Here is a 15,754-nt window from a genome sequence, read left to right as displayed (position 1 = left end):
TAAATAAAAACCAAATTTGGAATTTTTTACAAGCAAAATTTGAAATCCCCCACCCATACGAACCTATGACTCACCCGGTGTGTATCCGAATGTACCGATTAGTGGTTATCAGTAGAACCATGGGGGTAAAAACTGTGTCTGAATGTCCGTTTCAAAATGACCGCGAATGTCCCAAAAAGTGTATCTGAATGTCCGTTTGGATTTTTGCGCTTACAAGGGTTTCTAAAGTAGGTAAGTACTTCTGTTGAATATAATATAGTTCAAAAAAATTTTCTTGGCAAATATTTCGCATTAATTAATATGCTAAATTGTAGAAAGATATCATTCCTAAAACCGGGGAAATATTTTGTTGGGCAGTGGTGCCAATTTTTAAATAATTTTTGCCAATTTCAAAAATTTGAAAAAATAGTTGAAAACTTACCTGTGAAATTGTTTTGATTTTTCGAAATTGGAAAAGAACTTCCAGGGTAACGTTTTGAAAATTTGGAGATTATTAAAATGAATCGTACTAGCCTATAGGCAAATGTTAGATATGTATCAGAAAAAAGGTATTCCTAATACTCAGATCTACTCGTAATTGTAAGATCAAGAAAGATATTTTAGAATTTTCTTCAGTTCTCAATCAAGATTGATTATAGGCACATACTGTTAAAACATTTTTTTTTCATCCTTCCCCCTCTTCTTGGACTATAAGAGCATTTCATCTTTAGCCAGAGGCATTTCATATTTTTTGTGATTTTACGTTGGATTTGAAAAATATGAGTGGAGATTACTTTGGCTAAAAAATTGAGGTGTGTTCAAATTCTTAAGAGGGAAAAATAAAAGGAGGTGAAAAAGGTCAAAAAAATCAAAATCCACTTTTTAGAGCAATTTGGAGAAGAGAAACCTCACAAATCGACTTGAAAGACTGGTTAATTTGCATGTGCATTTGGATGGGGTCCTAGATATGCCTTTTATGGATTTCAACTTTTCATCTGTAAAAAAGTAGATTTTTGTGCCTTCATCAATGGTTTTTAGCCTGATTTTCCTGAAGTAAAAATGCAATAAGGCTTAGGATGTACAGTCGATCATAATTCCAGGATTGGGAGTGGTGCCTCTCACTTTGTTTTGGGTTTCATGAGCCTATCTTCAATCTTCATCGACCTTACACAATATCTAGGTATTTTTATGCTACATGCAAGGTAGTTGTACTTTCCATTGGCTTCCATATTTGTCAAAACCCAGATATGTTTGGGAATCCCTAGTAATACAAGTTTTTTTTTACTTCGGATATTCGGACACACCTTTTGGGACATTCGCGGTCATTTCGCTTCGGACATTCAGATACAGTTTTTACCCCCTGTGGTTCTATTATATTGTACTAATTCGGACATTCGGATATGCGGCCGACTCACCTTCCACCTTCACCACAAAAAATGACTCCGGATTCAAATTCTAGCACCTCGAAAACATATTATTCGACATATTACACAATAATGTCTGAAAAATTTGAAATGTTCACCTCCCCACGCCTCACCTCCCACTCCTACCAAAAAAATAACTTTAAATTCGGATTCTACGACCTTGAAAACATATTATTCGACATATTACACAATAATTTTGTAAAAAATTTGAAATGTTCTCCTCCCCACGCCTCACCCCCCCACTCCTACAGAAAAAATAACTCCAGATTCGGATTCTACGACCTCGAAAACATATCAATCGACATATTACACAATAATGTAGGAAAAATTTGGAATTGCCCCCTCCCCACGCCTCACCCCCCACTCCTACAAAAAAAATAACTCCAGATTCGGATTCTACGACCTCGAAAACATATCATTCTACGTATTACACAATCGATGAAGTCAAATCCTAATTATCAATGTTCACTTTTCTGACTTACCCCATAGCACTAATTTAGGGTGTAAGTCAGAAAAAGCGATATAAAATAATGAATAATGGAAAATTTAAAAAAATTGAATACTTGGGATTTTACATTATTGTTTTAGGAATACTTTCACTTATAATATCACTTTTACTGATCATTTCTTCTGAGGTAAAAAGCAGTTTGAAAAACACTGGTTACAATTTGAAATCAAATTCAAAACAGCAACTAAAAAAGAACCAATCAAAAGCCTGTAAAATTGTAGCGGTAGAAATGACCACTTATTCCACTATAAGCGGTAGAAAATGAAAATTTCCTCGTAAGTATAAGGTACTCGTGACGTCATACGCATTCGATTTATGGTATTCGTGACGTCAGGTGATGGAAATATTTACGATTTCATCATCCCTTACGCGATTCCACCACCTATTTTATACCACCAATAAGACCTACGCGACGCGCGCCGTTATGTCCCTACTTCTACATAAGAATATCCGTCATCCCTGCTACTTTTGCGTTGAACTTTCGCCTTTATAAGTTCATGCACGGGCATATTTTCCTCAGTTGTTAGTTCCTTCAACCTACCTTGCTAGCTGATTAGTTGTTGTACGCATTCCTCCTCACGCTTTCGACTTCTTGCTGCCCAGTGGAATACCTCGGTGATCAAGACTTCGAAATACGAATTTATGACGCGGATACGCTTTCTATGGACCCATGGAACTTATCCATCCTTTACGGACCAACATACCGAGTCACGCACGCGTTCTTATATCTCCACAGTACCGTGGGATATAAGTCATAAAGGATCATAAATGAGGAACCGTGGAATGTAACTAGCACTCGGGCATTGGGGTTATAACGCTCGTCAGAAGACACTGCACTCCATAGAACACAATGTCCTCAACCACGACCTCGAGGGATTCGGGGGTTGCATATGAGCTTTTCGGTTTTGGGCTCAATATGCAACTAAAAACGTTGAAAGCCTGTCACCATCTTACGCATTCGATTTTGTACGTTTTCTATTAGAAGTTTATAATTATCATTTAATTATAGAAGTCTCATTCATGTATACGATTTGAGCAACCTGTGATATTACGTGTTACGAAACCAATACATGAATTTATTATTTTGGCTAATCGAGATGTCATAATTTCCTTCATACGCTTTAATCCGAGAAAATCTACCATCAGGTCTCCTACCTGAGCAACTTATCAACTTATAACGTATTCTACTCATTTATGACTTCGCGCTTCACGATATCAAGTTCCCCGTTAAAATCGTGTATTTAATCCGGTTCACGAGGCTCCTTAGGAAAGAGTCAGAGGACATAATGTTGGTGGATAATTGTACTTATGCGAAGAAGTGCAATTATATCGAGAATCACCAAAAGTAATTCGTGCATTTTATGACTACAACCATAGACAACCAGAGAAAATGCCCTTGTAATTACTTTCTCCCCCCACATTTTGGCGCCCAACGTGGGGCTCGATGCCATAAGTGCCATAAATTTTCAAATTTATGACCGGCTGAATTTCACCTATTTTACGATTTCGACGGATCCATCAGTAAGGAAATTACGCATTTATGTCATCTCTTAACCAAATTTCATCTTTAATTACCTTATTAACTTTATTACTTATTTCTTCAAAATTACGAAATACCTATGAACCGAACCCTCATAGGTGAGGAAAGTATCCTGATTAGCTACGAATTCGATAAATTGAGCTAAAACTGATTTTTACGAATTCTCTTTCCTGCCAACGTTGAAGATAAAACGCACTCCTTTGGTCCGGATAATTATACGTAAGTCGACATACGTATTCTATATTCAGTGATAAATCGACAACGAATTATTTTCAACCCAAACGTTCGCTTAATTAACGCCGAATAATTAATATTATTCACTGTCAGCAATTTTTACACGAAATAATCACTTCCAGTCATCAACTCTACGAATTTGTGATGACCGGGGCAACTCTTCAAAAACTTATAAATTTTTGAAAATTACGAAACAAGTGTTCCAGTGTATGTAAACCCAGCATATAACCTATCAAAATACGCAGTCTTACGTTCTCTATCTGAAAATACCAAAATTGGAATTTTCCAATTTTTCACGATTTTTGAAAAGTTTTCAATTTTCGGAAAATCATGTTCCGATGCACGGAAATACGACGTATGACCATTCAAAATGCGTATTTTGACGTCCTCTACACGATTCTGCGAGAATTGGAATTTTTCGATTTTTCACGATTTTTGAAAAAATTTCCAAGTTCTAGAAATGCGAGTTCTATCACACGGAAACCTATCATATGACTATTCAGAATGCATATTTTTACGCTTTCTATTTGATTTTCACAAAGTTGGATTTTTTCAATTTTTTCGAATTCTTGGAAAAATTACCAATTTTTGTGAAAAATACTTCCGTTACTCGAAAATATGCACTACAACGTATCAAAATACTCGTATGAACGCCCTGAATACGTTTTCGATAGAATTGGAATTTTCCAACTTTTCACGGTTTTTCGGAGAATCACGTTTTTCGTACGAAGAATTTGTACTGTTTGTGAGATTCATGAGGCTCAGATAGCCGTTAGGTGTTTCTTTACAGGCAGTGCATTTATCTGAACTTGCAGGCGGTGTATGTTCTCCAACCCACTATTACTGTCGAGGAATATTACCGATGATTTTTATGACAGTAACGAGATTGACGAGACTCTTGAACGCTTTTGATTTAATCTTTTGCTGACCCGGTGAGGATTTTTTGTCTAGGGTGTGTACTTATTGTGAAATTCATGAGGTCCTTTCGACCGTTGAGTGCTTTTTACATGGTTAGGAAAACTCTGGACAAAAACCCCACTGATATCGCGAAGGATCCTTTTTTTTTATCGACGGAGCTTCCACCAATCTAAGAGTCTTTCTTTCTCTCACTGACATAATATCTCTACAGATACCATGGTAATTATTTACGATACGCTACGTACACTGCACATTTATTATCACACACCTATGCACCTGTTATCTTCAGATTCTACGAAGTGAACCAAAAACTATGCGCAATTAATTACCTCCACGCGGAAGTACGTGCCATAAATTTTTAGGCTAATTACGATTAGGCCTAGAAAATGCAATTTATGGAAGATTTGTGCAACGAACGCAACGCTCTTGATTATTTCGTCATCTTTTCAACCACTATGACGTCATCATAGTTCTTATGCATTGCACAACGATTGCTAATCACGCACCCTTCCAGGCGGACTACGTTTCCCCCTCAACGCCATTCCGCATCCCTAATTATGACGCGCGCATATGTTTTCTACCCTCTCTATGTAAGAAAATGCTCCCACTCTACGCATTTTCTCCCACTATGACCATGAAATGGGAATTATAGCCAGAATACCCATAAGCTCTTGTGGATCAGTTCATTCGTATACGCTTTCTACTACCTTCAACTCCTCTTTTTGCCTTGCAATAAGGACGCTCTCTAGTACTTACGCTTTCGAATTCTAACCACGCTTTTATCCTGTCGTACCCTTTTTTCTCATTTTTGGGACTTTTTGGATTCTTTTCAAATTTGATTATTCAAATTTGGATTTTATGACAATTTTTGGATTTTCTGAAATTTGACACGCTGATGCACTTTACGCTTTTTATTCAACTTTAACCTTACTGTACGATTTCTATTCAACTTTAACCCTTACCTTAAATTGCTGAATTAATTACGCTTTTTATTCAACTTTAGCGTTACGCTTTTAATTTTGCTGATTCGACACCTATTCTATTCCCTGAATACGTGTTCTATTTTTTGCTGATTAAACACGCGTTCTATTCAACTCTAGCTTTACCGCATCAACACGTGTCAAAATTGGAACTCAAAATTATAACGATAATCCAAAAACGCCCATTCCATTCACTTTATGTGGATACTCCTTTGGACGGATAGACGATTAATCTGTGCTATACTATTCCTATTCCTTACTACCTACTTTTTCTTCGCATATTTTTGGGAATTAACCGACGATAAGTGTTTTTGCAACAAAACGCTTTCCCAAATTGCATACGAACACCCGCTATTCATCGGATTCCTGTACGCTAAAATTGTGATCTTCACGTATTTTACTTTGCGAAACCATTAAATATTTTCATTCAACCTTAACCTACCGGTTGAATAAAATCAAAGCTTCGCATTCACGCTTAAATATGTTCCGAGGCGGACGAAGAGGTCAAGGAAGAAGCTCACGCAACTCAGGAAGAATCAGACCTACTCTTGAAGACATTGAGGAACCTCAGCCAGCTACCAGTGAACCTCAACAAGCTACCACTCAAGCTGCAGCTACTGAACGACGTTGGACTCGGAATTTTGCCTTAGCTAACGCTTCAGCCGCCAACCCATTACGTAGCTCTGAACCTCACGCTAATTATCGCTATATCGATCAATTACTTCAATATCATCAAACGAAAAGTAGACCCAGTCAACAACACGTCACTGGACCTAGTGTTCAATTTACGAATCCTGTAGTTACGCAAGCCGTTCCTACTCAAACTACTCAAACACCTCGTACTATTATCCGGCAAGAATCCAGAATGCCAGTTATACCTATTGAAAATAGATATGACTTGGATAGATCTAGACGCAATTCAACCATGCGAGATTCTGTTCAACGTCAATCACCGAATGCAGATCTTTCACCAATTTCCACCGGTGAACCTATCGATCCTGAACCTTACTTTCGAGAACGCTACCCTTCTCTAGCTTGGGACGATGATATGTTTGGAGTTCGCAGCCTATACAATGCGCGCCTTCCTATGCCAATCATTCAACATATGCATAATGATGCAGATTTAGACGACGTCGATGAAGAGGAGGAAGAAGGCGACATTTTGAACACTGCCCATAACATGGAAAATAACCAAAATGGAGTCAATCAAAACCAGAATCAAAATCAAGTCGTACAGAATGTTGGAAACGGAAATGCGAACGCTAATGGAAATAACGGAAATCAAAACGGACAGCAGAATGGTGTTCAACCTAATGGTGCTCCGATTCCTCAAAACCAAATTCAACAAAATCCACCTCCAAACAATCAACCGAATGGACACCGCGAAGTTTATTGCTTTCGACGCGTTGATGACGAAAGAGAATTTCGGAGAAATCCAGTTGCGGATCCGTTTATAGTACCAGAAGCTGGGGAAGTAGGACTTAATGAGTTATGAGACTTAGTTGAATGGATCAAAAAGGAAAGAGATGCAATTTTCGAAAATAATGACGATCATCAGGAACGAATCAGAGAAATCGAACGAGCCATTACTTGTACTCGATCCAACTTTAAGGATTTTATAACACGAGTGGAGACCGATCGTTTCAGTGATCATGCTACCTTGAATAAATATTTGAGTAAACAATTCTGCATCTTCGCCGATCGATTCCGACTTTACGATAAATGGCTAAAAAATCTTCAAACTGACGTTATTAAAACAATGGAAATGGTTAAAAACCACGACGATGTAACGATTGAAATGAAGAAATCAATTCAGGACTTCTATTACTTCAACATTCACGGTCACTATCCTGGTGAAGAAAAAAGGCAAGAATTAGCGAAGAATTTACGTAATCGCTGTACAGCATCTGGCCCTATATGGAATAAAGGATTAACACAGGGGCAAGGTACCCCTAACCCCCATTCAACTTTACGTACTACGCTACCTCTTAATCAACAAAACGGAGAACACGATGTAGTGGAAGACGATCTCTCAAAACCCCGCCAGAGACAGCTGAATTACGATATAGACTTTGCTGACGAATGCGATTACCAGATAAAATTGAAGCACTTGAAAGATTTCAACGTTTATTTCAATGATTCTAATAAATACGAAGTATTGGCTTTTATTGAAAAATTCGAAGCCTACATGTATAAACATGGAGCAGACGAATATACTTATCGCAATCTGTTCGAACAAATTGTGCAAAGTACCGAAGCAAATTGTTGGAAAACCACCGCATCATCAATCATGGATTATATCGACTACCGAGAATCATTTGTGGAAACTATGTGGAGCGATGTTCAACAAGAAAACACTCGTCAGCATTTCCTCAACCTTCAACTCGACAATTCATCCTCAGTCCGATTAGCCTCTCAATTGCTAAAATGGTATAATATACTTGCGGATACGGACATGTCAGATGCTATGCTAATAAGTGCTATTTATCAACGAGTACCAAGAGATTTGAAATATAATTTCCCTTCTACGTGCAGAGCTACCAGAAGTGCCTTCATAAAACGTTTGAATGAAATGACTCGCTTTGAGGAATATTTGAACTCGCCCTATCAAGCTAAAGGGCAGAAAATTCAACAACAAGTTCAAAATACGGCTCAACAAGTAATTCAACAGCCAATTCAAGCACCATTTCAACAACTGTACCAGCAGCAATTCCTACAGCCATTCTAGCATCAGTATCAACCACCGTTCCCGCAACCCTTCCAACAGTTTCAACAGCCCTTTCAACAACAGCCTTTTCCACAACAGCCAATGCAACAGGCAATTCAACAACCTAATATGCCTATAAACACGACTCCTACGACGGCGCCTCAAAATAAATCTACGAATCGTCGACGTAATCTCAACAATACCTTTACTGGAATGAGCAGTCAACCTGCTCAACAGAATTACGCTAATATGCAGCAAAACCAAATGTTTCCTAATACGAATGTAAATGCTGGGGCAGGTCCTAGTGGCACGCAAGCTTGGCCAAATCAAGGTCGAACTGGAACACGTACTAATCGTAACGTCCTAAATAAAGTTCATATAGATCCTAACAACGAGGAATTCGAAGATGATATTTATGACAACGCGGAGACGTATGAAAGCGAGAACGAAGATGAAGCTACGAAGCCAAAAAACTTGCCAGCTACCTCCACTCAGGTGGAGGACCAACAGTAAATTCGATTAACGTAACAGCATCAGATACACCGGAACATACACTCGATGAATACGAAATTATCGGAGATTCCTTAGCTATCTTCATTACGAGATGTCTTCGTCAACCTTTCAAAGAAATGCCTTACTTGAAGAATCAAATTGAACTAACCGACCTGCTGGAAGCTATCGAACGTACTACATTTAAGAAAAAACACGTGATAGTGTCCTTAGGACAATACGAATTACTCCAGACAGGTCTCGATATCCAAGAAATTCAGAAAAATCTGTTATGGGAAGGATTGCCCTACATACTCTACTAGTATTTTGTATCAGTCTTTCTTAGGAAAATACGTCGAAATACTGGTACACATTATATGTACCACAAAGTACATTCTTTTTCCTCCCCTATGCTGGAAGCTGCGGTAATGTGTTAACTGCTAGTCTAGATATACGATCATTCATAAAAAGGATCGTCGTAATTCAATTCACCCACACAGAGACACACGCTACGATTCGTGTGTCTATTGTAGGGGAAGTGCCGATCACTCACCTGTCATGTTTATTTAATGCGAGGGTGGAGTTAATTCATACGCACACAGACGCAATTTATATGTATCTTGTAGGGGAAATAAGGGTTAAAACGTCAATCATACGCACACATATATACGGACGACTGTCCGTGTGTATTTTCCTTTATTGTGTGATGCGAATTAATCGATCATGTCTGGTTTGATAGATTGCGCATCGCGCATAAAAGGGTTGTACCTGTTCCTCAGCGCACCCTGTCTACATCCCTTACATTATATAAAGCGATGCACAGGCATTGCTAGCTTGTTCTATTACTTTGACGAGTTCGCGACAAGTTGGTTTTAGTTCCGCATAGATGAGATGGTTTCGGCTACCTCATCTGATTATGATCGCATGAGATCTTCCATCTCATGTCATCTCATTTTTAATTGTACCACTTTCGGCATGGAAATTTGTAAGTCATTAACGTAATTGATTAAATCCGTTACCGTTGACCATATTTAGTTGATTCGCGCAGTTTTCGTACAATTTCGGACAAACGCGAATTATCTGGTTGAATAACTCGAAAATCTCTTTAAAAACAGTGCTAAAAATAACTTTAAAATTATTTCATACGGTATCAAAGAAACTTTCTAACATATTCTCAAACCCACGACCTATCTGTCACTCCTGGGAGGGTGGGATAGGAATGTCCACGGTGAAGCGTCATTTCGTGAATGGATACTTAGGACATAAGGGCCTTTTCCGGATGAATATTTCTCATAACGTAAAAATATTAATTAGTGTCGAATTGTAACGTTGTCGAATTTTACCTAATATAAATATTTTTACAATTAAGAGTGGAGAAACTCGCGTCGCATGTTTAATAATGCTAATAGTAAAAACTCATCTATTGTCTGTCTATTTAAACATATACGAGCATCTACTCGTACCTGTGTATAGTTTAGAATAGATGTACAGAAATGTCTCTAGTACTTGAACTAATTTGTAATAAAAATATCATTGAAAGGCGTAAGGTGTGTTTTTATTCTAATTAGTATCAGGAAATATCGATATAGAGAAGTGAATGACACAGCCTCTCCCTCATTGAGCTAGTCTGGGATGAAGGCAAATATTCCCCACGTAAGGAATATTTCTAATCACAATCACATAGAGGAAACTTCGAACCCTTCCTCTCTTAACCGATCATTCTCATCCTCTATATATCATATTTTGGCGCCCTGCACGTAAGGCATCTTCTAGTTTTGTATGAAACTAGCAGAAATAACCTAAGCTCTTACCCACCCATAGAAATCTAAAAATTTTCATATTTTTTGTAAGTGTGAAAAAATGAGAATTTTTTCAGAGTTCTTTTTCATGTATCGTGCATGGAAAAGAAATTAGGAATAGTTTCAAAATTTTTAATGGTGTTTTAATCAGGTCATTTTTACGATTACGTAATGTTTCTTGGACTTCGAATGGTTGTCAAAGTACAGAGAAATATTAGTGTGACTAAGGAAAAATCTCTCTTCGGCATATTTTTTCCATCTGAAAATCACGTAAGTCTATTTTTTTCTATCTTCTTTTCGAAAAATGTTGACGATTTTTGTGAAATACAAGTGCGAGTTTGGATTGTATTTTATTCCGGTTCTGACATACCAACACCTCTCGAGGACTGTATGGCTAAATACCAACACCTCTTGAGGAATGCGTGGCTAAGTCAAAAACTGGAATTTTGTGCAACTCCATTTTTTGCATTTTTTATTCGCGTATAAAATTGACATTTTAAGAAAAATTTAGTAATTCGCAATAAAATACGTGACAAAATTCTATCTCATTGGTTGGCTCATAATTGATACCTTCAAAACCTTTCGTGAAAATCATCTTATCCAACAGAGAAACAGGGCACTCTCCCTGGCTGACCTGAAGTAATGGTCTATCTCTTAATGTGGATTTTTTATAATCACGAAAGTCTTTTGCTGGTTATTGATTCGAGTCAACGAGAAACAAAGGCCGAAAAACCTAAGTTTCTAGAGTGTAGATGAGGAACGTGTTTGTTGCGAATTACACCAATCTCACCACCAAGATAGAAAAATAACTAGAAATTAGGCCTAGGTAGGAACACCACTAACATAACTAATTTAATCAGAAAAGTTGAACCATTAGTGTCTTTTTCACGAGTTATTAATTGTTAGGTTCGATCTAAATTAATCTCAAATTAATTTTATTCTTTCCTTAAATTCCTTCCTCAAGTCGTAAATCCTCATTTATGGTGGCTTGACCGCCTACTTGAGACCATTTTCGACTAAATTCCTCAATCCTTGCCTCTCAGAAAAATCATCTTATTCACAGAGAAACGGGGCACTCTCCCCGGCTGACCTGAAGTAATGGTCTATCTCTTAATGTGAATTTTTTATTATTCTGAGAGTCTAAAATTCCGTCTTTTCCTTGTTGAAAATCTTCATTTATGGTGGCCTGCCCGCCTACTTGGAATAATTTTCAACTACATCCCTTAGTCAAAAAACCCTCATTTATGGTGGCTTGACCGCCTACTTGAATACGTTTTTTGGCTACTTCTCACGAAAACACTCATTTATCCATTTATGGTGGCATGCCCGCCTACTTGGATAAGTTTTCGAAAACCAACTTTTCCCAAAAATCCTCAGTAAATAGTTAATTTAGTTAGTAAAATGACTCGTGAATAAAAAACTAATAAATAGAATGTAGACATAATAGTGTACTTAATTTATCAACTACGATCCTCTGGAAGTAGATCTAAGTTAGGGACCTAGTTTTACTTAATTAAAAACTACGATCCTTCCAGAGTTGATATAAGGCCTCTTAATTAATACCTAATTATCCTTACATAGAATATTTTTAGATCACATAAAAAATAACATAAAAAAAATTAGGATGGTTCAAAGTTAACTAGCTCACAGTTGAGTGATTCGTAATTCAATGTCTTAATCAATAATCCGAGAAGTGACTAATTAGATAGAAAACTCATTCTGAAATTCGTTTCTATTCGCCCACACCTCTCGGCGTATGTGTGCTTGCCAATACCTCTCGGTGTATGTATGGTTAAGTTTAGGAACATAGAGGCAAAATTAATGAATGAGAATACTACCTAATTATTTCGATGTCAAAATTACCTACTACTCAACCATGAGTAACTATTCTCGGACAATTTTTTAGATATATCATAATCAATATTCCAAGAAGTGACTAATTAGATAGGAAACTCACTCTGAAATTTGTTTCTATTCAACCACACCTCTCGGCGTATGTGTGCTTGCCAACACCTCTTGGCGTATGTGTGGTTAAGTTTAGGGGAATAGAGGCAAAATTGATGAGTGAGAATACTACTTAATTATTTCGATGTCAAAAATTACAAATCACGAAACGCCCCAACATCTCACTTTCAATTAATCCTAAACAAAAAAAATAATAAGATCTAAAAATATTTTATTACCAACAAAAAAAAAAAAAATATAGATAGGTGTTTACTATTCCTTTCCATTTAATTGATTTCGTTGACGCGAAATACAATGCTTTAGAAATGTATAGACAACCACTTAGCAAAAAAAAAAAAAAAAGCAGGTAAAAAATCGCCAGTCTCTTAATGGATTCGAGGATGAAGATCCGACGATCTGTTGGCGACAGTGAATTTATCTTAAAAAAAAAACGTAGGTAAAGGAAAAAATGTATCGATCATATTTCCATGTATTTGCATGGAACATGACGATCATTTAAATAATTAGGTCATTAAAATCAATCAAACTTAAGAGCCACTAAAAATACAGGAATTTTTTTTACACACCCAATAAGTAGAGACGATTTTAAAAAATTACGCTGAGATTATTTTAAAGTAATAATCGTCATATTTTGCGGAGCTCTGTGTAGGAAAACAATCTTTTGTATTCGATTAATTAAGTCACAAGTCATTAATTCGAGCGCCTGTGCCCAAAAAATAAACTTTTAGTAGGTTCTTGCAACGAATCATTTTTTCATTCAATTCTTATGGACGACTGTCCATGAAAACATGATGAATAATAATCTCGTTTGCTTTTCCAATTTTTCAAAATTGAGAAGATTTTTAACCCCAAAAATGCGCCAGTAATTTGGAACGCCTACGAATTACTTGGCAAGTAGTTTTGATAACATTATAAGAAAGAAAGGATCAATGATGCAGCTCTATGCCTAACCATGCCTGAGATTAGAAAGTTGTGCTTTGATTAATCTTCTTTGGAGTATCAAAATTAGTTAAAACCTTTTTTTTGTGGTTCGCGAATAGTTCGATAAAACAAAGGTTGTTGGTTCACGAAAACGAACTAGTGAAAAAATCCCCAAAACGCACCTAGAATAATTTTTTCATAGAATAGGGTATTAGAAAAGCTCAATGATACAGTAGCGTCTGTATGATTGCCTTCAATTTTAATAATCTCTCTATCAAAATTTATTCTAAATTTCCCCCTTTATTTTTCGGCGATAATCAATTATTTTGATAACCCTTAAATCTCTTCTCAATTTCCTTTTTTAAATCAAAGGCAAGAAAAATATTTTTTCAAAAAGGGAGAAAAACATGGCTTAGTACATGTTTTTAATAGCTCGAGAGGATGGCTCCCACGAGTCTGTATACCTCAGCTTCCCCACCACCACCCCTGCAGATTGGATTAGATTTTTTTATTTTAATCCATTTCTTCTAACAAAAGAAAAGGCACACGCTCACAGGAAAATACACAGGTTTTTTAGAATTTCTTAATTGAATTAAATAGATACATGTATCGTGCATGTATCCATTAGCGGAACAATTAGACCTGTCAATCAAATAGAAATTCGCGACACAAAAGAAGCGACATATGCGTTTCTTTTAATCGGTATTAGAATTTTTTTTTGAATTAAATAGATACATGTATCGTGCATGTATCCATTAACGGAACAATTAGACCTGTCAATCAAATAAGAGATTCGCGACACAAAAGAAATGTACTACTTCTTTTAATCGTAATTGTATAGAGATATGTACTATACCTGTCAAGTACATGTCAACGATTTTTTTTTATTTTTCGATCGATTTTTTTTACTTTTTAATCGAAGTCTCTGGCACCACCCCAAGTCTGGGAGAAATCTTATAAGATCTGAAATCATCCCCACCAACCCTTCCACAAGGGATGATGATCGCGAGATGACTATATAAGCCAAGCTAGGTCATAACCAAAAATCATATCTTGACTAGTTTTTGAGCTCTCCAGACCTCTCTTTTTCTCAAGCTCTTCTGAATTGTGGTAGCCAGCAGAAACTTAGAATTTATTCTTGTATTCTCTCCTGCGCTTATTTTTTATGAAACTCGAATTCTCATACTAGAACCAACTTCGATATTATTAATTGTGCGTTCGTGTATTGTTCGAATTCGAATCGATTAAAATTGCTGTATGTGCATTCGTGTTTTTTCAATAAACTCACATCGTCGATATTACGTGAATTATTCTTCGAAAATCGTGTGTCGTCTTCGCATTCGTGACCTCGCAATAATTTTCGAGAAATTCATCCATTTCCGAATTCGCACCTCGCAAAATCGTACCAAGTGCGCTAATACCGTCGAAGTTCGTGTTAATTTTCGCAACATCCGAAATCGCATTCGCAAAATCATAGATCGTATTGACAGACTTGTGCAAATTTGTCAAAATTCGTAAATTCGTGTCGTGGTCCAACTCGCGCAAATTTCACAAAGATCCAGACCCAGTTGATCCAGTGCTCAAATCCGAATTGATCCAGTCAAATATTGCAGTCCGATCCATGAATACTCCAGCTTTAAACACACGCAGTAGAGTGAGTACAAAACCATCTAACCGCCAACCCCGAGATTCCGATAGATCAGTTCGTGAATCTAGACCCCCAGTTAACGTAACGATGGCGGAATTAAACGAAAATGTTGAAAACAACCCCAGTGCTCCCAATATCCCTAATACCTCGACTAGCCAACAGACTCAAGCTCAAGGTCAAGGTTCTGAGCATTCTTTCTTTAGTGATAAAACTCAAATCTATGTAGGAGAAGATTCGTCCGACGATGAACTCTATTTAGTACCAGGTGATGAAGGGATAGGAACTCAAGAAGGTACCCAAGAGAGACTATGCCCATTTGACCAGGAAGCTTTAAGAGATACCACTGACGAGAAAGTTTATGCAATTTTTAAAAGGACATGGGACTGGAACGAGAAAATTCAGAAAAAAGTGAATAAAAATCTTGAAAAGCAAACCAAGGAAATAGCCTCGTTAGCGAAAAACTTAACTAAGGTTAGCGAGACTTTGTTATGGGAAGGATTGCCCTACACACTCTACTAGTATTTCGTATCAGTCTTTCTTAGGAAAATACGTCGAAATGCTGGTACACATTTATATGTACCTTTAAAGTACATTCTTTTTCCTCCCCTATGCTGGAAGCTGCGGTAATGTGTTAACTGCTAG

General features: G+C 37.0%; 1 protein-coding gene across 1 annotated transcript; it reads left to right on the top strand.

Moving 5' to 3' along the window:
* The first annotated feature begins 6,064 nt into the window (after positions 1–6,064).
* On the top strand, positions 6,065–7,078 carry LOC135845236 (putative uncharacterized protein DDB_G0272516). Its single transcript, XM_065363700.1, has one exon. It carries the CDS (start codon positions 6,065–6,067, stop codon positions 7,076–7,078), a length of 1,014 nt encoding a protein of 337 aa, XP_065219772.1.
* The last annotated feature ends 8,676 nt before the right edge of the window (positions 7,079–15,754 follow it).

The sequence above is a fragment of the Planococcus citri genome, chromosome 4 (genome assembly GCF_950023065.1).
Source record: "Planococcus citri chromosome 4, ihPlaCitr1.1, whole genome shotgun sequence".
In the NCBI taxonomy this organism is placed as follows: Eukaryota; Metazoa; Arthropoda; class Insecta; order Hemiptera; family Pseudococcidae; genus Planococcus; species Planococcus citri.
This window is presented reverse-complemented; position numbering and strand designations above follow the sequence as displayed.